A 24015-nucleotide genomic window follows, 5' to 3' on the forward strand; every position below is an offset into this window, starting at 1 on the left:
ATTCATTATAATCACTTAGGAAATCTCTAAGAGGCAGATGGAACATTCGAGCCCATGAAAGATGAATTTTTGTCATGTTGGCACTAGAGGGGAGCTGAGTCAGAGAAATAGTGATTATAAATCAGTGATAGTTTTTCTACCCCATCCTTGAGGAGAGTGCAAATCATTGCCTAGAATTTTCTTCTATTGCTTTTTATACCAGGGTATGTATGTCCTTGAAAACCACTATGTTGCTTCCCCAGAATAAATTCCCAGAGAGGTCGGGGGTGATTTCTTGTTCCTGTGTGACTGTATTTGTTAAATAGTTCATTTCCAAGCCTTCCTTACATCCCTGATTCCTCACGAGGTGCCCATCCTTCCGTCATCTATTGGTACTAATTACGTCCGGATTCTTGACAATGAATCTCATCAGGCCTCTCTTTTTTCAACAGTAAGCTGGGGTGATAATCTACACTTATGTATAGAGTCAAAAGAAATAAACAGATGAAAATACCCATTTGAAACATACACATAAGCCATTTTAAAAAAGGCAGCACAGACTGTGTAACAACAGGCAAAACAGGAGGGCACACATGATGAGAGCATCATGGGGGGTCCAACGTCCTGCTTCTCACTCCTTATTCTATACTTCCCGATGTTTCCTGTACAAGCTTTGGAATCTTGACTTCACCTAGCCATTTCGAACTGGGGAAAAAAAGAATAGCCTCTGATAATACACGAGACACCTAAGTGAAACATAATGTAGATTCAAGAAACTGCAGAGAAGTCAAGGTAAACTTTCAAGTCCTTGACTCCTGTAAAGTACAACTTTTGTAGCAGTACAGGCCCTTTAACCCAAAATAGTCTCCAGAGTTCATCTTCATTATTTCTCTCATTTCCTTTTGCTCTAATTAATCACAATCCTTCCTAGAATGTTCATTTCTGGCCAGTATGTCTTCCTGAATATGAATAAGACATAAAATGCCATTTGATGTTTGAAATTATGGGGGTAATCTCTACGACGGAAATAGATGACTGGCACAGGGAAGGCCTGATTAAATATATTCATAAAGGTGTCACAGGCTTATAAAGCCAACATCTGGGAAGGAGAAGGCTGTCAGACCACCGGATCTTCTCCGGCAAAGTGTGTTCCTCGAAAGCATCACCAACATGGACAGCAAGGGGTGGTCGCTGAAAGGTATGTGCAACAACTCGCTGAGTTGTTGGATTATCAAGACTCTTGGTGGGGGGCACTCATTCAAAATCTGAGCTAATACTCTCTTAGCAAGAGGTTTCGGGTTTACAGAGTTTAGAAGGGCTAGCTAGCCAGCCATTGCTCTAGAAAGCAACCATACCGGGGCAATGGAACAGAATGCTGGCTCTCAAGTGGCAATCCTCCTCCTTCTGGAGACCTAGAGCTAACGTCTGGAGAGGTGTTTGGTTGTCTTAATTCGGAATGGGGGTGCTACTGGTATCTAGTAGGTAAAACTCAGAGATGCTGCGATTATGTACCACAAAGCACAAGACAACCCCCAGAACAAGGAACTCTCCAGCTCTAAATGCCAATAATGCCAACGTTGAGAAACTCTGGCTTGGAACAAGACCATAAATGTTTATGGGTCCAATTTATCACAACCCCAGAAGGTAGAAACTAGCAGTTTTTGGTTCTCAGGCCTCTTATGTGGTTTGGCCAACGTAAGTCTGCCCGGTGCAAGTTTCAACTCTGAAACCATAATACAGACAATGATAGTAGAGTTGTGTCTTATGATACTTTGTCAACTGGGTTTGAGCCAAATGACATTTCAGACATTTCAAAAAGAGAAACAGCCTGGCAATAATTAACCGTCTCTACTTCCTTGGCTGACAGTTGCAAGAACAAGAAAATTAGGAACAACCATAAAGTTCATTTTATGAAACGAAGAACGAAAACATTTATCTATTTTATCTCCTCTTAGACTCTGAGAACCCTTCAGATGATAAATGCACAGATAAATGTAGTCACAGTTAAATAATATCTATGAAGTTATGAATTTCCGAGGACTGGTACTCCAACTTCTCTATCTGCAGAGCACTTTTTATTTATACCTGTAGATAAAAATACCCATTCAGCTAAACTGCAGGACTATAAAGCACCTAAAATAAACCTTTTGGAAATATCATGTTTTTGAAAAATTAAACGTCTGTCACACGACTCATTTCACAACACTTACTATCTTATTTTGCAGCTAAAAGCAGGTGAGTTACAGTCTCTATTAGCGAACAATTTTAGCATGCATGAAAGTCAAAGTACTGTTCTTTCCAAGTGACGGAAAGCCCTGGAAGCCCTGAGCCGTCACGGCCTCTGCAGCAGGGATCAAGCCCGAGAGCCCGCAGGTGTGTGCGGTGCCACGTGGCAAAGTCAAAGCCATCAGACTGGCATCCAGCCCCCTCCACTTGCTAATAATAGGACTTGAGGAAAATCACTTAACCTCTCCAAGCCTTCTACTTCATCAATGTAATTTGATGAGAATAATGAAGGTCGAAGCTCTTACAAGGTTACTGGGAAACACACTTAAAACAAAAATGCAAAGCTTTTGGCAAAATGTCCGGCAACCGCACGGGGGTTGAGCTCACAGATCTAGGCCACAGTCTCCCTTTAACGTAAGGCTCTCTTCATACTCAATATTAGCCGTTGTCCATCATGCTTATTCTTATCAGTCACACAGGCAAAACAAACGGATCTACTGTCCTGTGTTTGCCGTTTCAGGGTTTTAGATGCAAGTATTAGTCAACAGAGTTAAAAAAAAGAAAATGACAAACTCCCAGAAAGCCCCCAAACATTAGCCTAACTTTTAAGAAAGACTTAAACACCCCGGCTCAGAGTTCACCTAAGCTCCAAATGTTTGCAGAGTGCAGCAGCGCTCCCGGGAGCAAGAGGAAAATGCGGGGAGTAACCCGCTTCTGGAACTATGTTATGTGTGCAAATACAATCATGTATCTTGAGTCGCACGGGGGAAGGTGTGGATCTTCCCTGGCCCCGCTGTAGCAGAACCCGGTGGTGCCCAGGGCCACCAGAGCGTGCAGGCTTCCCAGACGGGGCTGCTGGGGATGGCCCGGGTCACACACAGCATCCCAGAGCGTGCATGCTTCTGTCTACACAGGGTCCCTCCTGCTGCTGCTGCTGCCAGACCTGCTTCTGTGCAAGAGCGTGGCCTCCCTGCCCATCTGTCCCAGGGGGGCGGCCAACTGCCAGGTGTCCCTGCGAGACCTGTTCGAGCGTGCGGTCATCCTGTCCCACTACATCCATAACCTCTCCTCGGAAATGTTCAATGAGTTCGTAAGTACCCCGCTTCCTGCCTCTTCCCGAAGGACCTTTCCCGGAATGGGGGCCGTCCTGCACTTGACACAAGAAAGCTGCAGGAGCCTGATCGCAAATCACACACGTTGTAGATTAAAAAAAAAAAAAAAAGCCACAAGTTAACAAAATGTGGAACAAGAAGAGAGAACAGTTTCCTGAAATCTCAGAGTCTTAGACTACGGTAAACCTTTAAAGATTTCCTTTAGGATGCCTGGGGGCTCAGTGGGTTAAATGTCCAACTCTAGACTTTGGCTCAAGTCAGGATTTAATGGCTCATGGGATTGAGCCCCACATTAGGCTCTGTGCTGACAGTGAGGCACCTGCTTGGGATTCATTTGTTCCTCTCTCCCCCCACCCCTCTGTCTCTCTCTCTACAGAAACATTTAAAAATAAATTCATAAAATTTCCTTTAATTCATTTTCTTGAGAAAAATCCCCCCCGCCCCCAAATTTCAGCACAGCTGAATTCATAGGCTTAGGCTCCCATAACAGAATTCCAGTGGCTGGGTGATGTAAACAACAGAAATGTATTTTCCCACAATTCTGGAGGCTGGAAGTCAGAGATCAGGTTATCAGCACGGTCAGGTCTGATAAGGGCACACACCTTTCCATCTTGTCTGTGCTCTGTCCTCATGGAGGCAGAGGGTGCGGGTGGGGAATTCTGTGGTGTCTCTTCTTGATCCCTATTGGATCAGGGCCCCACTGTTATGACTTCGTTTAAGCTTCCTTACCTCCATAAAGGCCCTACCTTCAAATATAGTACATTGGGGGTCAGGACTTCCAATGAATTTTGGGGGAACACTACCAATCCCTTCATAACAACACCTGGCATAAAGCACTTTCAGGTGGAGGTTGAGAAAATGAAAGCAGGCTGATTTCATGTCCCTGAGTGTGGGGTATATGTCTCCGTAGGCATCTTTCACCGAACACACTAGATATCTAATAAATGACAGTCTCACTGCCCAGGATGGAGTTGATTGAACAAAGTTAAACTAAGTTGAATCCACGTCAGGAAAACAAACAATGATACCTCTTGTGAAACCCAAAACTGGTATAAAGTATTGTTCTAAGATGTCCAGTGTATAGGTTTAGAACTAGAATAGAAGGGTTGGTTTCAAATTGGAAACAATTATTCTCTTTCTGATTATAGTATTTTGAAAGTTGTATCTTAGGCCAATCAAGGAACGGACAGTGTATGTGTGGGAGGTTCAGTAAGTCAAAGGGTCGCCATCAAGAATGAGGCTCAATGTTTGTAATAAATATATATTCACACAGTTCTCTTCATTCGCTGCTTTTTCTATCCTCCTCCACTTCTGACTGGCCATCATTTGTCTTTCACATCTTCCTGGTTATCTCCTTAATTTTCACAACTTTTCGTGGAGGTTACTTTTATGTCAATGTCTTAGCTAGGGGGGTGTGCTTTATTCTGAATCCACTGATTAATATTTCCTCAAAATTTTATATCCTTTTTTGACTTACCATTTTGTGACAATCAACAAAATGGTATTCTGCATCTATGATGAACACAGTAAGGCATAGTTGTGTGGATTCAAATACAGTAAAACCTTGGTTTGTAAGCATAATTTGTGCTGGAGAAATGCCTGTCATCCAAAGCACTCATGTATGAAGTGAATTTCAAGAACCATTGGCTTAGTTGTGATCATGTGACGTTTGGGGTCCTGTATGACTCGTATCACAAGACATCACTCGTTTATCAAGTTAAAATTTATTAGAAATGTTTGCTCGTCTTGCGGAACACTTGTAGAACAAGTTACTCGCAATCCAAGGTATTACTGTATCAATCAAAGAAAAGTTAATAATTTTATAATGCCCATAGTGGGGGCATATTGAGGCTTGGACCCCCAGTAAACAAGATACTGAATGGCAGAAGATAGGTATATATGCACTAGGACATTGGTTCAAATACTAACGAAAAAGGATACTTATCAAAATATTGAATGTTTCATATTTTTGATGTTTTTTAGTGGTTGTTTTCCAAATAGTAATTTGTGTAAAGGTTAAACAAGTAAATCACAAAGAAGGGAAGAAGTTGGGATTGAGAAGAGTTACATTTCTTTAAAAAAATGAATGTACAAAATAAATAAAACAGAGAAAGGGTGACTTTCTCAATTCTTTGATTTCAAGTTCTTTTTGTAGTTCTCATTTACAAAAAAAGATTATACATCAAGTGTGTTAATATTCTGGTAATGGGTTCATTTAACCGAGGCTCAAACAACGGTAACTAATTAAATGTGCTGGCTCGCTTTCAGGATAAAAGGTATGCCCAGGGCAGGGGGTTCATTACCAAGGCCATCAACAGCTGTCACACTTCCTCCCTCTCTACTCCTGAAGACAAGGAGCAAGCCCAGCAGATCCATGTGAGTTCTTACCCGGGTTCCTCCCCAACACCACCGAGGCAGTGCCCTGATGCTACGGGGTCTCAGAAGTCTGCCGCAGGTAATGCTAATTGCACGTGCAGACAAACATGGAGAAGTAATTAAAGAGAAATGATAGTATGTAGTTGGTGAGTCATCAGTAAAAGCCACAAGCTGACTCAATACTGTAGCAGCGGGGAGCCTGGGTGGCTCTGTAGGTGAAGCATCTGACTGATTTGGGCTTAGGTCAACATCTCAGAGTTCATGAATTCAAGCCCCACAAGCAAACACAGCATTAGGCTCCATGCTGATGGTGTGGAGTCTGCATGGGATTCTCTCCCTCCATCCCTCCAACCCATCTCCCCTTCCCTGCACTCGCTCGCTCACTCTCTGTCTCTCTCTCTCTCAAATAAACTTAAAAAAATAAAAAGACTGTAGCAGCAAAACAAAACAAAAAATCTCTAAGTTGTTCATGCAAACGTTATTTTAGCCAATGCCTTAGACCCAGGGTTGCATACATTGTGTGAAAGCCTGAACTAAACTGGACTTCCACGTATAAAATAGAAGGTTTGCAAAATTCACGGATATGGAAGAAAGGTAAGTACAGCCGTATGCTTTACATGATACCCTTGGCTCCTACACTGGCAGCATTTAACATGACTGAGCACTTGCCCGATGAGCCATCTCCTCCCCACTTCCAAGGCTCTCCTTCGGGTTCCCCTTCTAGTTCTCTAACACCTGCTTCTCTCTCCATTCCCCCCCGACTCCTCTGTCCTGTAAAATATTATGTTTTAGTGACAAATGCTTCTGTTCTGATGACAACAACGTCCACAGGGGAAGCCCCTCGCATGTGTCCCAAGTCTCTGACCATTATCCTGTCTCCTTTCTGACAGATGCCCTGCTACAGTCATGGTCTTAACGGGACTTAAAAGAAGCACCTATCTTCACACACATGTCTCCATTCATATAATGCGTCTCTCTTCACAACTTTGTTAATGGCGTCAGCATTCTTTCTGTCCACTAAGCTCAGTAACAGTGATGATGAAGACGATAAAATGAAGGACGAGGCGCCTGGTTGGCTCAGTCAGTTAAGGGTGAGCCTCTTGGTTTTGGCTCAGGTCACGATCTTGCAGTCATGAGATCGAGCCCCTCCCTTCGAAAGCCCAGCACTCAGCGAGGTGCCTGCTTGGAATCCTCTCTCTCTGCTCTACCCCCATTTGCACTCTATTAATAAATAAACTTCCAAAAAGAACTTTAGCACGAAGGAGGAGGAAGAGGAAATGTATTGAGGACCACTCCATTGTCAGCAACTTCACAAAGCAATTTACATGCACAAAGCATTTAATCCTCACCAAAAAAAATCCTAGAATGCAAGGCACTGTTGTTCCCCTTGCCGAGATAAGGAAACTGAGGCTTGGAGAGGTTGCAGAATTTAAACTAGTGACAGGAGTGGTAGGTCGTGGGTCTGGGCCTCGTGATTCTATACCCTCACTCTTACTCATGAGGCCACAATGGCCTTAGCAAAATAGATGGCCAATCACTGTGCCGAGGACGTGTTCCTGTCATAACCCGGAGGCCGGGTCTGGCGTGCTAGTCCCTGGCGGTAGGTGGTACCTGTTTCGTCAGCCCCGACCGGCAGGGCGGAGAATGTCGAGGGTTCTTCACTCTCGGTAGAGTGAATAATCCTTGCCTGAGGCAGCCAGAAAACTTGGCTTCCGACATGTTCCCACTGCAATGTCATCTTGATTCTTCTCTACTCTTCACTTCCTTCCCACTAGATTAGTTCACGGACCTCAGAAAAGCAAGCATTGTATTTCAGAGACGACCCTCTCCTCCCAGTTTCACATGGGATCCTGAGAGTAGTAAGCGAGAGAGCAACCGTCCCTTGTGAATTCCACTGCAGACTAGAGCTAGCGCGACGCCATTTTATTCACCTGAACAGGTCGACGGAAGACACCACTGCGGTAGCATCAGAAGGGCAGGGGTCCATATAGATTGAGGACAGCTTATTTATGAATGTCTTGTCTTCTCTGCTGTCTCTTTGTTCTAATATCATGAAGTAAACATTACAAATCACAAATGAATACATTAAAGAATGATTTGAGTCATTAATATGAATGAGTCCTTGGATGAAAAGGATTCGGGCCCTTTGTCATTGGCACTGGTGGAATCCGTCTTTCCCAACTTACTTACTAGAGACGCATGCTGAGGAGCAGCAAAGCTGTCAAATATAAAAGAGCTCACCGAGTGGGCGGATGGTAGAATTTCTGAGAGAAAACAAAATCCTTAACGCTATAAACTAGAAATCTCATTAGATGAAGTAGTTATTCAAACAAGCCAGATTTTTCTTCAATTTTAACAAAGTTTAGGCCAATAGCTTCGACTTTTTATTTTTACAACTTGAAGCACCTAACAAAAAAATCTTATGTACACATAGGAAGAACAAAGAGACAATTTGGGTCAGCCTCTGGGAGTAAGAAACTCACAAGGTGACTAAAGCCACTGCGTTAGGATTTGTTTAATGCGATTGTTTTATATGGCCACTTAGCACGAAGACCTTCTGAACCTGATACTCAGCGTGCTGCGCTCCTGGAATGACCCTCTGTATCACCTCGTCACCGAAGTGCGAGGACTACAAGAAGCCCCCGATGCTCTTCTATCCAGAGCCATTGAGATCGAGGAGCAGAACAGAAGACTTCTGGAGGGCATGGAGAAGATCGTTGGCCAGGTGAGCAGCCTCCTGGCGCTTCTGTTTTTCTCATTAATGAAAGAGGTGAGCCCTCCACCGTGAGAAGTGAGTTCCAAATACCTCACTGTGCAAGACCAAAACGGAGGCATTTTCTTCCTTAGACTACTTATAAAAGCAAGATTCTAGCAATTCATACTGGCAGAGTCCATTGTTAGTGGACCTTAGGATGCTACTATGATATTTGACAGGCACAGCCTTCCCTCCACAGCACATGGATCCACCAAAGGCTTGCCTCTTCCTGGGAACCAGGGTTTACACATTTTTCAAGGCAAAGAAAACTATTGAGAACAGAATCTGCAAGATAAACGTTGTCCTCAAAGTGTCCCTGGACACCTGCTCCTAAAATTCTGCTTGTGCCCCTTCTCTTTTCTCCCCACACCAGAGGAGGACAGTGGGAGGTGAGAAAAGAGAAAATCAAAATCAGATTGGATGGTGTTTCGAGCCCCCCCCCCAGCCCCACCCCGCTGGACATATTTGTCAGAGGGCGGAGATTGAAAAGATGGGGTTGGGGTATCAACTAGATTTCAGTGAGTCACAAAAGACTAGAGGGTATCTTTTTCTGGAATTCTATATTGTAATTTGCAGAAAGTAGTCTCCCTAAATTTGGGGGTGGGGTGGAGGAGGGGCTTCAAAATCAGAGCCCATTTGGGGCTACAGAATTGAAACTCATATCATTGCCTTTAACGTCCCCAAATAATGTCAAATTTAGGTTGAGTCAGGATTTGCAGTATAGATCTCCAATCAGAGGGGATACTTTCAGCACAACTGAGTTAACATCCAAAAAGCTTTATGAAGTTCTCAGAAATCATGTGTCATCTAAAGAAAAAGGCAGGACTTTAAGAAAACAGGGGCAATGTTTTACTTCCCTTATTTTGTGCAAGGTACACATCATCACGTTCTTTTTTGTCAGTTTCATGGGTCAAGAATATAGCACATTTCCATCTTGAGACATGAAATAAACACCTAGGTTTTCAAATTATTTTCTTCATTATGGCCAGCTTACCTTTCGAAGTTACTACATTGTTCTAGAATACTTTATTTGGTCCTTAATTTTAATGACCTACTTATTCTTATTCATATCATGGTGTCCTGCACAGTGAATTTCATCTTAGAGCCCAAGCATCAAGAATAAACATAGAGCAGGGCAACCCAAATACGTACACTACACACACACTTTGAGTTCCAGGAGAAAACCCCAGGTCTACAAAACAGTCTTACTGTGCAAGTTCAGCAGGTCAGGGTCTACAGTCATCCTGTCTTTGTACCCAGCAGCTCTCAAAGCTGCTGATATGCCTGGTGGCCAAGCTGGCTACTCCGTCTCTGGGTCCTCGGGGGATTCCCAGCTTGCAAAGACTCTGGGAGCAGAGACCATGGTGCCCCACCCTCCCGCCCCCCATGTCTCTTTGTTACCACTGTCAGGCTTCCTAGCCCCCCACTCACCCCTCCCCACGGAGGGCTTGCTGCTGGCACCCTCACTCCTCACAGGCACCTTCCGCAGCATCTCCCACCCCAGAGACCTCAAAAGAAAGCAGCTGTTGCTTATAGAAATTTGGTGGGTATCAGTCCTGGGTGGCTTGCAAATGTCTCCTGACTACTTCTGCAGATCTTCTTAGGGACAGTCATCACTAGATGCCCTGCACCTTAAGCATTGGGTGCGGTCCCTATCATTTTTGAGGCCTGTCGCACATACACGACATGGAGAAGAGAATCAGTGTGAAGCAGGAAATAGAGACATGGAGTTATGGTGATGTACCTGAAGAGATATGGAACAAAGAACAAATGAGAGACAAGATTCAGGACATGAAAGAGATCCTCAAGGAAGAGAACTGAAGCCACCCCTTCCACTGTCCCTTGGTCACACTCATATATACGTTGGGTGCCAACTATACTGCAACTCAATCTCGCTCAATATAGAACAGCTTTGTGTTTCTCTATCTCTTTACTCACGGTGAGACATACTTCATCTGTGTTCACATCCATGTTAGAAAAGCTACATCTGAATTCTGCTTCTACTTTTCAGACTATTAATAGATTTCTGATACACTGGCTCAATAATCCCCACCTCTCTCTAGAGAGTTCTACGTTCATGCCTCGTCCACAAATCTTCATGTGACAACAGGAAGGAACAAAGGCAAGCAAATACTAATAATACTAAGTCGCTATCTTTTTGGTGCTTAGGTTCATCCCGGAGTCAGAGAAAACGAAGTCTACTCTGTCTGGTCCGGACTCCCATCCCTACAGGTGGCTGATGAAGACACTCGCCTTTTTGCTTTTTATAACCTGCTCCACTGCCTACGTAGGGACTCACATAAGATTGACAATTATCTCAAACTCCTGAAGTGCCGAATCGTCTACGACAGCAACTGCTAAGCCCGTGTCTGGTCCAGCGATTTCCGGGATGGTTCCAAATGATCTGTCCCACAGCAAGCTCCTCTTAGCTTTATCACTTTTTAATGCTTGCACGGGTGTAATGGGTCTCCTCTTAAAAAATAAAAATGGACTCCTCTGAGATGTCAAAATCAAAAAAGGCAATGTGTCAAAGTCTCTCATTTTCATTTAATAATCAAAAGAAGATCCATCACCGCCATTGAGAAATTCCTATTAAAACCTGTCACAAACCACAGCAACTAGCATTGCAAATAAGACCATTAGCAGCTTCCTTTAGATTCATGGGAAATTATTACAGGTCAAGTGATCAGAATCAAAGGATTGGATAATTAGGCATCCTGCTGGTCCTGCTGCCAAGAAGAGTGAACTCTCAGGAAAGCTGGCCACACACCATGTTTGAACAAAGCACACACCAAGAAGCTCATATGTGCCCTCACAGCATGAGATTTCCTGAGCCATCGAAACCGTGGCAGCTACTGTATTAGTCGATTTGAGCTGCTGTAACAAAACACCACAGACTTATAACAAGCAGAAATTCATTTCCACATCATGGCTGGGGGAAAGCCGTTTCCCAGATTGCAGACCTCTCCCTGTGTCCCCACGCGGTGGAAGAAGCCAGGGAGCTCTGTGAGGTCTCTTTTAGGAGAGCACTAATCTGATAGGAAGACTCTACCCCAATGACTTAACACCTCCCAAAGGCCCCACTTACTGCCACCATTCATTACCTGCTGGGGTTTAGGGTTTCAACATCAGAAATTTGGGGGAATCCAAACATTCAGGTCAGGGTAGAATCAGACATGAAATGCCGTTATCCTTCTCTGGAGTCTGTTCTCAACCAGGCTCAACTCCTCCTAGTGGCACCAGTGTGGATGCTTTCCATAGGTTCTAGTTACTCTTGGTCTCAAAAGTCCCTTCAAGTCCACTTTCAACTCCATTTCATAGTCAACCTGTTTAATATTTTCCTCCACCCTCTTGTGGCTCATGAGACCCACGGGGGAAGCAGATGTGGTCAGTTTCTGTGAGGCGTCTTCCCCCTCCGGCATCTGGATCTCCATTACTCCTGGCTAGGTTGGAATGGGATAGAGGTCAGGAGTGATGGACAAGTTCTGACACCACTGACTTGCATGGTGCCGCTGTAGCCTTCTCATTGCCAACAGGGGCTAACCCTGAATTCCCCTGGGTGGCTAGTGACTCTCTCGTGGGGCACCCTTGTGATTTCCCAGGACATTCACAAGTGGGAGCACCCCCACTGTCTGGTTTCTTCACCAGGATTCATAAATGCACATGAGTGAGGAATGAGATGTGGCTTTCCCTTCCTTTTAGAACCAATGGGTAATTATCTCAGTCAGTAATTGTCTTAGGCAGTTGGCCTTGCAAATACTCCCTGCAAATACCTTTCCACGGACTCCTAACACCCTCCTCCTCCTCCACTTGGTCTCCTGCTGGAGAAAGGTGACTGGATTCGGGGAGCTCGGCTTGTCCAACTGCCGCTAAACAAGCCAGGATTAGGGCGGATCTCGTCTGGCCATCCGAGGAAGGCAGTGGGATTGCCAGACTGTTTCTGCGGCAGCGTTAGGGCTTGGGCAGGAATTCCTCGACAGCAGACAATAAGAGATACTGCATCCAATGTCCTGACAGAAAGGAAATAAAAAGCTAGAGCAGGAAGAAGATGGAGAGGGAAAAGGGCGGGGGGGAAAGAAGGGGAAATGTGAGTAAAGGACTTCTGAGCTGTGAAGGCTGGGAGGCTATTCGAATAGTGCATTTGGTAAAGATCTCAATCCATTGCCTTAATTTTATACCTAAGAACAAACATTATCTAATACATTCCTTATACGCCTCTTTCCTCTTCTCCCTTCCTCTTCTGAAATTTTCCTTTGTATTCAAGTATTCTTTGCCCTTACTGATTAACGTGCAGTGGCTCGAGAGGGGAGCAAAACCCCATGCATCTTCAGACCAGAACTCAAGGCAACCCCCCCTCCCAGAACCCACCCCCGCACCCACCACGCAAAGAAGCCTTTCCCACATGTGCAGGAACGGTGCCCAAGAAAACAAAATTCTTCCGTCATGGCCAGCATTATTGTGTCTCAGTCCTGCTTCTGACCCTAGCTGTGCTGACCCAAACCTTTCAGAACACAACGGAATACTCTGCCCCAAATCAATCCCGAACTTCCCTTTTCTCCAGCATGCCTGCAAAATGTCAGCTTTCTTCTTTTCAAAGGCAGGAGGGTATAAGAAAACACCTGTGTGCACTTCCTTTCTCAGTCATTTATTGCTGAAAACACCTAATTCTATTGTGTTACCCACTTAACTTCCTTTTCTTCCATTTCTAAATATTTCCAACAGAGAGGATGGTATTTATAAGGGGTGAGGTTCGACAATAAACGGATCCTGCCCGCGTATGAAACCGAAGTTCACCACTAGCCCTCGGCCGTCCTCATGCATTCTTCTCTTACAAAGTTTATTCCCGGCACAAATTCAGGGCTGGAGATAAATAACGGAGGTGGTGATATGAAAAGGTTTCCCGCAGCTTGACCATGACATATACACTGAATACTGTATTTTTCAGACAAGACGGAGCAGAGCCACGGGTGATCTGTTGAGTCAGCAAGGGGTAGGCGGAAAGGGGCTATTTGGGAAGAATATAACAATCACTCCCCTGCCAACCGGAGTGAGTCCACTTTTTTCTTCTTTTACAGATTTCCATGTAAGATTACATTTGAAGAAATGGGCCCTGCTCAAGGAAGAACAGCGGCTGTGGTTACAAAAGAGAAACAAACAAAGAGAAATCCTTAAAATTTACTGATCTCCCCCTCGGTTGGTCAGTCACTGATCTCATAGGTTAGTCAGTCACGGGTACAATAAGAACTCAAAGAGGTCTGAAAAACCTCTGTCCCCTAAAAGTTTGCTCTCAGGTTGTGGAGCGAGAGGGGCTGACATAAATACGCAGAGTTCAACACCAAATGGTAGAGATGAGTCAGCCTATCAGGTGATGGGAAGCAAAGCACTGTGGTGAATTACAAGATGGTGAGGAGACGCCTGGATGGGAAAACAAGGGGCTTCTGGACTGATGGTTTCACCACGGAGTTCTGAAGGGCTGATGGGATATTGATAGGCAGAAAAGTAGGAAGACAGCATATCTGTCGATTCATTTAAATCATTTTGTGACGCAAGTATCCCCTATATCCTGAGCCGATACTACAAAAAGGAACTGAGCTGTGAATATGTAAAGCATTATAAGGCATCAGTACATAATCAAATTTGACCAAAACACAAGACACACTCACTTTTTTAACTGACATGTAATAGCTCTCCTTAGTATGCTCTCCTAATACGCTCTACACGTCGCTGCAGGGTAACGATGAAATCCACGTCGGGACTGCTTGCTTATGCATCGCGGGGGATCACATGTGACAATTTGGAGAGGTTGTGCTCACTCAACAAGGCAATAGGAAACCAGGAGACTTTAGTGCAGGAGAGCGGTATGTCCAGATTTGGAAAACAGAGACACGAAGCCGGCTTGGAGGGCTGTGGGAGTGTGCGACTGGCAGAGGAAAAGCAGCGGTCCAGAAGCAAGTGGGAAGAGAATGGTGACATTCTAAAAGAAAACCAAGGAAGGCTCCATCAAGGCAAGGGAAGCAAAGCACGTGAGAGGTGTGAGCAGAGCATCAGGGCTCGACGGCCTCAAGGAAGTGAGACAGACGTTAAGAGTCACAAAGGCATCCACGCACGAGACCTGGATGAATAAATAAAAGATGGGAGAGTCACAGAGAAGAGAGGAGAGCAATTAAAGTTTTGTCCGAATGCCCCAGAACTCAATTTCCCTGCATTTCATCAACTTTCTATCACAACCCATCAAAAATACACGGTCACTTTAGGAAATCACAGAAATGGTACACACAAGAGCCTCAGCTAGATCTTATCAAATACCAGGACCGCCGCATTTATATTAGTGGGTTAGGATGAGTGCTAAGTCACTGGTCTCTTACAACACTCACATTAAGACATACGTTGTAAAGCACAGTGGACGAGAAGGAGTAAAATGAAAACAACTCCCTTCTTCACAGAACCAGCCCTACACAAAACCTGAGCAACAGTCACGCCCGCCGCCCCCAAATCCATCCATCCTCTCCAAGAGGTTCTCACTCTCTCTTGAATCCACTCCTGCTTCTGGTCCCTTTGTTGTCTTACTCCCACCAGATGGTCAGTTATTCACAAATCAAATAAATAAACACTGTCCACTCCTAAGATAATATTCATATTTAAAGGCTCTTGAAACTGAAAAGCCTTTAATCCCTTGAAAACGTAACTCTAATAGTGAGATGACGGTGCCCCTGAAGCTTTCCCGAACGCCCTGAGGGCATCCAGACAGGACTCTGCTACTCAGAAAGTTCTGCCAGAGCCATAACTGATTAAGACAGCCAAGACAGGAAGGACAAATGCAGCGATGAACACCATTTAGAAAGCAAGGCAGGGACCAACGGGAAAGGTAACCTAGGTTTTAAAGACAGGCTGATGCTTGCACGCCAACCCCGTACGGCAGGAGCCTGGTGGGCCTCCGTGACTGCTCTCTGTGAGTTGGCTACGAGAAGTCTTTCGCAACTCAACTGTTTAAACACGATTTCTTCGATTCGAGCCCTCAGAGCCACTTGTCAACCTTAACTGCACTCCCAGAAATGAAATACGCTTACTGCATATCTCCAAGTGACAAGACAGTAAATCCTACGAGTTCTCATTGCACACAAATTTCTCTGACCACGCACTGTGATGACTGTTGACTAGACTTTCTATAGTGATCACAATACACACATATCGAATCCTTAGGCTCCTCATGCATTATCTCCTAAAGTTAACGTAAGTGATACATGTTGACTATACCTCCATAAAAAATAATAAAACCAAACAAATTTATTTAAAGGAACAGCTTTCTATTGTGAATAAAGAAGGCAAATCAACTACCCCTGTTTCCTTTTTTGAATGTTGTATTGAAGCTAGCATTTTGGGTCTAAAACTTCATCTCCAAATATGGTCTATGTTTATGCAGAGAAGAAGAAAAGGGTCTTAACCGTGTAACATTAAGTGCAGGACGGTTTGGCTACAAAAGCTAATAACGACCACTAAATCCTACAAGTTGTAGGCCAGTCCGGCTCTCTGCTATTGGTCATTTAAGAAATATGTAGCGAATTCCCACTTCACCCCGGCACTATTTGTAGATGTGTGGTTTACATCATTGAGCAAAGCAGGCAGACGCTTTCCCTCATGGAACGGACATTCTGTCTTAGGGAAGGCAGTCTACACACAATAGGCATGAGGACAAGTAGACCAAAGTATGACAGCAGGTGACCTATGCTATCCAGAAAGAGTAAAGCAAGTTAAGGAATTTAGGAAGTACAGCTGGAGAAAGAGAAGTAAATTTTAAAGACAGATGAGGGGCGCCTGGGTGGCTCAGTTGGTTGAGCGTCTGACTTCGGCTCAGGTCATGATCTCGCAGCTCATGAGTTTGAGCCTTGTGTCCGGCTCTACGCTGATAGCTCGGAGCCTAGAGCCTGCTTTGGATTCTGTGTCTCCCTCCCTACCTCCCTCCTTCTCTCTCTCTCTCTGCCTCTCCCCTGCTCACACGCTCTGTCACTCTCTCAAAAATAAAGAAACATTTAAAAATTAAAAATAAAGACCCAATAGGAAGAGCAACGGCTGACTTGCCTATGAAATCCTGCAGACACTTTGCTCTCTCATGCCCCAGAGCCATGTTCTGTCCCTGGTGGGTCAGATTTCCTTCTCTTCTACAGGACTCCAAAAGTCTTTCTTTCTCTGAGGCTCTAAGCTTGATGTGTGCTTTCCAAACTCACGCAAAGTATTTCACATATCCTGCCTCTCTTTATGGAAACTGAAAGATTGGAGGGTAAACTCCCCCAGATTAGGCACCTTTTTATGCAGCCAAATTTAAAATTTTTCTGTTCCCTGAATCACTAACCTCCAAAGTACTTTTGCTTTACAGCACCCTATCAGGGCCCCAGATTACAGAAGTTTAAAATATTCTGGATGTATGGCTAGTCGACTATATCGTGGCATTTAAAAATAAGCACAAAATATAAATTAAAGGACAATGAGATAAAAATTGAAATAGAAATGCTCATATTTTCTTCCCAAAGGATGAGGCCACGGGACTAATAGATCCTGTGTGCACACGTGTAATTATACTACAGCTTAACTATCATAATAAAATAATTCTTTTACATACAGTTCAAATCAAAGCACTCAGTGTCACAAAGGGCTGGGAATAACATTATATGTGAAGATCTTTCCTCAGATGCATATATAAAATTTTGTAAGTGCTATTAAGTAATCACTGTTAGCCCCTTTTATTGTTCCATCAATTCATCCAGTGCTAAATAATAATCCAAATTTCACAATAAAATTCTTTCCTGCAGGGTTTGCATCTCAAGGCAGGCCAAAAGCAGAGCAGTGGCCTACAAGAATAAACAAAACGTGGTGTGTTTACCATGACACACATCCACCTGGGTGCAGAATCAGTGAAGAAATCCAAGACTTAAAACGAGACGAGACAGAAAGCAAACTCGCTCAGAGACGGATTGCGCATCGTCGAGAGCACCTAGTCAGCTTCCCACAGCACCCAGGGAGGGCTCCATGGCACTTCCTTCTGCCTGCTTGGGAGCTTTCCACTTTCCTCCATGACTTCCTTTATTAAAACGTCTCCCCTGAGATACTATAAAATTATAAAACAGGCCCTGGATTTCCAAATGAGACAAGAGGGCGTCCGTCTGTTTGTGCCCACTCCTCGTCCTGGATATAACAAGAGGTCACGAAAGGAGATGTCTAATGTCTGGTAAGTACAAGCAGGAACTGGTTTGGGACCTGAATACTAGGGGAACAACACACCTTGGCCCAAGGCATAAAGCGACCGGAGCTGGGCATTTCCGGTCTCCCAACCCAGCACCAGAAGACAGCGGGGGGAGGGCCATGCCTGTCCCAGGTGGAACCAGAATGAACACGAGGTGATCCAGGTCAGAGCAGCAAGCAAGCTGGATGGATTGGAAGAAGTACACTCCTTCTGATGGAGAGGCGGAAGCTGCCAGGCAGCACAAGCAAGAGACACCCCACAAGCAGGCGGATTCTGGAAGTCTCTTTGTCCCCATGGTCCTGCAACTCCCCACTAGAGGAGGGCACCTGTAAAGGGATTCCAACACAAGCAGAAGCCCAGCCTGGGAAACACTCCCATCCTCCGCAGAGGTAAAGATCCTGTCAGACAAATTCCCCTCCAACTGGGGACACCAGGGGCATGGGGAGGACCACCAGGGGCATGGGGAGGACCACCAGGGGCATGGGGAGGACCACCAGGGGCATGGGGAAGACCACCAGGGGCATGGGGAGGACCACCAGGAGAGTCAGCCATACAGGCAGTAGGGCACCAGAAGTCTCTGTCTCCGAGAGCCTAAAACTGCCATCCTCTGCCCAGAGACACACAAGCATCCAGGGGGCACTTTAGGGGAGTCACCCGATAGTAAGTTCTGACTTGGGGAAGCCTTTTGATTCCCACAGGCCCTGTGCTGTTTTATCTTACCTCAAGACAAGCAAAGGTCCAGACGGAAGGATCCCATTTTGCTCTTAGGGGCCAGTGGGAACTCAAGAAGCATGAGATAACTCAGAGATTAAAATAATATGGCAAAGGCTTTGAAATTTAAACTATTGATGGAAACAGAGCCCACAAAATAGACCTGGAACTGCAGGCTAAATATAAACAGGTTGACTTTCTGCTAAAATAAATGATTTAAATAGGATCCTTAAGTATTCTAGAAAGACAAAAATGTCCAAGCAACAAATGAAAATGATTTGTCATGTCAAGAACCAAATAAAACAAAATAAAATAAAAATAAATTAAAAGCTTGCATGAGAAAAGACAACCAACCAATCCCAATGCTGGGATTAATCAGATATAATTATCTGACAGAGGTTTTAAATCAACTAGCATAAAAATACTTCAAGATAAATTACGAATTCTCTGGAAATATATGAAAAAACACACATCAAAGTAGAAGTTATGAAAAAGAACCAAATGGTAATTATATAAACAAAAGCTACAAAAGCAAAGAAATAAAAACTTCACAGAGCAGAAATGACAGAAGATACGAATCCGTAAACTTCAGGACAACTCAATGGAATTCATGTAATCTGAATAACAGAGAGAAAATAGACTGAATAAAAAATGAATATAGCCCCATGGACCGGTGGGATATCAATAAGAAATATAACACCCATCTCAACATATTCAGAAAAAACAATGAAGCTGATAGGCTAATCAAAGAAATACTGGCTTAAAATGTCCTAAATGTGGAAGACAACAAAAATCTGTAGATTTATAACACTCAGCAACTCAAAAAAGGATAAACCCAAGGAAATCCACACCAAGACACATAATTAAATTTCAGGGAATGAAGGACAAAGAAAAAAATCCACAAAGTATCCAAGGAGAAATGATGCACTACCTATAGGGAAATGCCAAGTATATGTTAGTGGATGTTTCTAATTAAACTATGAAGGATACAAGGAAATAAGTCATACATGCAGAAAGAACTATTACAAATTCTATATTTGGCTAACTATCATTCAGGAATGAATGGCAAATAAAAGTATTCTCAAATAAGAAAACGAAAAGAAGTTGTCACTAGCAGATCTACTCTTATAGACTAGGTAAAGAAATTCTACAAACAGAAAGGGAGTAATAAAACAATCTTAGAGCATCAGGATAAAAGACAGAAATAACTGAGTATGTACAACAGATTGGCCTTGCTCTTGTGAGTTATATAAATCAAAGTTACTGATTAAAACAAAAATTATAATACCATTTGATGCTCATGAGAACGGTATCTAAAAGGGCAGAAGATTGGGGTCACCTCGGTGGCTCAGTCAGTTAAGTGTCCAACAAGGTTTCGGCTCAGGGCGTGATCTCATGGTTTGTGGGATCAAGCCTTGCATCAGGCTATGTGCTGACAGTGCAGAGCCTGCTTGGGATTTTCTGTCTCTCTACTCCTCCCCCTCTCACTCGTGAGTACACATTCTCTCTCTCAACACAAGTAAACTTTAAAGAAAATTGAGAAGATCATATATATGATTTCTACACTTCACTAAGGTAATACAAATAGGCTTTAACAAGTCTTTTATTCATAGAATATAGATCAACACACAAAATAGAGAGTCACTCAAAAGTCCTAGAAATAAATTAACATGTAATGCTCAAGTAACACAAAAAATAAAAAAAAGAAAAAGAAAAAAAGAAATGAGAACAAAAGCTAAAGAAAGCAAATAATAAAATGGCAGACTTAAGCACTGACATATCATTAATTACCTGAATTATACATGGTCTACATACACTAGTCAAAAGAAAAGAGACTGGCAGAGGGAATAAAAAACATGAAACACTATTTGTTGATCCAAAGAAACACTTTTCAAATGTAATACCATAAATATGTTGAAAGTAAAAGGATGAAGAAAAATATATCTTGCAACATTAATTTAAAAACTAAGCAGGAGTGACTATATAAATCTCTGGTAAAAGAGACTTCAAACTAAAGAAAATTCCTGAGGACATAAAATCGTAAGGATGATACATAAGGAAAAAAGATCAACTCCAGCAGGAAGACATAATAATCCCCAAAATATCCACACCACGTAACAGAGACTAAAAGTACATGAAACAGAAACTGATAAAGCAGAAAGGAGAAATTAATAAATCCACAATTAGAAACGACACAGCCTCCCTCTCAGAAACTATTAGAACTACAAGATGGCAAATCAGCAAGGCCACAGAAGACATGAAGACGACAAACAGGACCCGAATGACACATTAAGAAGATTCAGCAATAACAAAATACGAATTTTTCTCAAGTGCCCACGGAACATTAAGACAGACCATATCTTGGGGTATGTGGGTGGATCAGTCGGGTAAGGGTCCGACTTCAGCTTGGGTCATGATCTTGCAATTCCTGAAATTTGAGCCCCTCGTCAGGCTCTGTGCTGACAGCTCAGAGCCTGGAGCCTGCTTCGGATTCTGTGTCTCCCTCTCTTCCTGCGCCTCCCCCATTCATTCTCTGTCTCTCTCAACAATAAACATTAATAGAAAACAAACCCATATCTTGAGCCATAAAACGAAGCTCGATGTATTTAAAAGTACTGAAATCATAGTGTTCTCAAAATCCAAAAATGAAAAAAAAAACTCAAACCCAGAATTAACATAAAGACAAAAAGAAAATCTCTAACCGTGTGTAAATTAAACAACATTATTTCTCAACCATCCACAAGTCATAAAGAAAATTTTAATAAAATTTTAAAACTAGAAAGAACTTTATATAAATGAAAGCACAGCATATTCAAGTATATGGAATGTAGGTACAGCAGTGCTAAGAGGGAAATTTATAGCACTAATGCTTACATTAGAAATGAGGAGGGAGCACTTGGCTAGCTCAGTTGGTAGAGCATGCAACTCTTGATCTCGGGTTTGTGAGCTTAAGTCCAATGATGGGTGTATAGATTATTTAAAACTTACCAAAAAAATCTTTAAAAAAAGAAAGAAAGAAGGAAGTATCTACTTTAAACTAGAAACAGAAGGATAAATAAATCTAAAACCAGCAACAGGAGGGAAATAATAAAAGTAACAATAGGAAGTAATGAAACCAGAAAAAGGAAAACAAGAAGAAAAAAAAAATCAATGAAACAAAGAAGAGGTTCCTTGAAAAAAAATACATACATTTCTACCAAGTCTGGGAAAAAAAATAAACAAATCACCAATATTGGAATGAAATAAATGTGCCTACAGACCCTACAGTTATTTTTAAAGTTAACAAAAGAATACTACAAATACTTTTACACAATCATGAAGTTGACAACATAGAAGAAAGGAAATGTTTCTTAAAACACAAGTTCCCACAACTCAGTCAAGAAGAATTAGATCATTTGAATAGCCATATAATGTTTAATGACACCAAAATTGTAATATAAAAGCTCTTGAACAAAAATAATAAAAATAAAAAAATAAAACTCCTGAAAAAGAAATCTTCAGCCCAGATTGTTTTAAAGAATTCTACCAACGAATTACAATGAATTTTGCACCACCTCGTTCAGAAAATATGAGAGGAAAAAAAAAAAACCTTCCCAACTCACTTAATGAGACCAATATGGGTCCCTATACCAATGCCCTATACAAAAAACAAACAAAGGCAGTACAAAAAAAGAAAGCAACAGATCAATATTGTTCATAAATTTAGAGTTAAAAATCCCTCACTCTCACACACATAAATCAGCAAAGTGATTCCAACAATGTATAAAAACAGCCCTTGAACTGTTTCTGGTCTCCTCCAACATCTGGTTATAATACCTACCTCTTCAAATAGTGGGGAAAAGTCAGTGACATGGTCAGTTAGGGTCCTAATTAGACGATCATCAATACAGCAATATGGTGACAAATATCTAAATCGGTGCCAAATCATTAACTGACTTCTCCATTAAATTTAATCTTGCCAGTAGTCATTCTAACTGTCTATTAAAAACATACACGGGGTGCCAGGGTGTCTCAATTGGTTCTGTGACTGACTTTTGATCTTGGCTCAGGTCAAGATCTCAAGGTTCATGAGACTGAGCCTCACCTTGGGCTCAGGCTTATGCTCTACTGTCTCTCTCTCCTTCTCTAAAAAATAAATACATACATACAAAAATAATTTTTTAAAAATCTTCTCTCTCCCTCTGCCCTTTTCTCTGGTGCTCTTTGTCTAAAACAAAAAATTAAATAACTTAAAAACTTTTTAAAAACACATACAACTACTTATTATAGGCAGAAGAAAATATTTCTACACCATCAAATAATGGATATACTTGATATTCTCTCTTTGACTCTTCTTTTAAGAAAATGTTTATTTGTTTATTTTGAGAGAGAAAGCATGAGCAGGGGAGGGGAAAAGAGAGAAGGAGAATCCTAACCAGGCTCCACACTGTCAGTGCGGAGCCCAACCTCATGACCTGTGAGATCATGACCTGATCAAAATCCAGAATCAGATGCTTAACTGACTGAGTCTTCCAGGCACCCTTCTCTTTGCCTCTCCGGACCATGATTCATCCTTTTCTATCATGTGATGAACCTTTGGAGGCTGACCTGACCATACTGCATTTCTCGGATTCCCATGGGTTCTGTCTCCTACTTGAGATGGCCAATGACAGACGCTAGCAAGACATCAGTCAGTGGAGAAAGAGAGGAGTAGATCTCTCCCTGACCCCATTCCCACTGGAAGGTGTCCAGGTTTCTTGGCTGAAGCCCAGAGGTCCAGTCAGAGGCCCCGCTACCTAAAGAACTCTCTACAGAATCCTAATTCCACTTTCCCCCATTATTCCCACAGCTCTGAAAGTGACCGTGTCTCCCTGCTCCTGCCTATCCCAAAGGTTTGTGTCATTCCTTTTGGGTTAACCTTAACTCTGACTACAGCTTCCAACTAGTTCCTTTAACTCTAACCAGCTCATTATATGTCCCTTATTGTCCTCATTTGAGTCTACCATCTTGTTTCCTGATAATGATACAGATGGCTACAAAGCGACTAGAAGAAGATAGTCCCTCAATGATTATCACTAATGCACCTAAGGTAGGAAGGTGACATCTTTTTTTTTTCCTGACTCCAAGATCATAAATATGAAAACATCCACAGGTGCCACAAGAGCAGGTAAAAATAGCTGTAAAAAATCATCAACTATTGAATGCAGAAATCTGTTGCATTTCTACCCACTAACAATGAAGTAGCAGAAAGAGAAATTAAGGAAAAAAATCCCTTTCACAATTGCACCAAAAGGAATAAAATACTTGGAAAAAACTTAACCAAGGAGGTAAAAGACATGTACTTTGAAAACTATAAACCACTGATGACAGAAAAGGAACATGACACAAACAAATGAGAAGATACTCCATACTCATAAACTGGAAGAATTAATATTGTTAAAATGTCCATACCATGCAAAGGAATCTACGGATTTAATGCAATGTCTATCAAAAGATACCAACACTTATTTTTCATAGAACTAGAATGAATAATCCTAAAATTCATATGGAACCACAAAATATGTCAAATAATCAAAACAATCTTGAAAAAGAACAACAGGGGCGCCTGGGTGGCTAGTCAGTTAAGCAGCTGACTTCGGCTC

General features: G+C 42.6%; 1 protein-coding gene and 1 long non-coding RNA gene across 2 annotated transcripts in view; one reads left to right on the plus strand and one right to left on the minus strand.

Moving 5' to 3' along the window:
• The window catches only part of LOC115296590, a 171219-nt gene that overhangs the window by 40904 nt on the left and 106300 nt on the right, over window positions 1–24015 (minus strand). The gene's annotated exons all lie outside the window — the stretch shown is intronic.
• PRL (prolactin) lies at window positions 1124–10960 on the plus strand. The gene is made up of 5 exons (XM_029945051.1): window positions 1124–1177; window positions 3120–3295; window positions 5586–5693; window positions 8239–8418; window positions 10618–10960. Exons 1-5 carry the CDS (start codon window positions 1150–1152, stop codon window positions 10807–10809), a joined length of 684 nt encoding a protein of 227 aa, XP_029800911.1. The 5' UTR covers window positions 1124–1149; the 3' UTR covers window positions 10810–10960.

This window comes from Suricata suricatta, chromosome 7 (assembly GCF_006229205.1).
Source record: "Suricata suricatta isolate VVHF042 chromosome 7, meerkat_22Aug2017_6uvM2_HiC, whole genome shotgun sequence".
Lineage (NCBI taxonomy): Eukaryota > Metazoa > Chordata > Mammalia > Carnivora > Herpestidae > Suricata > Suricata suricatta.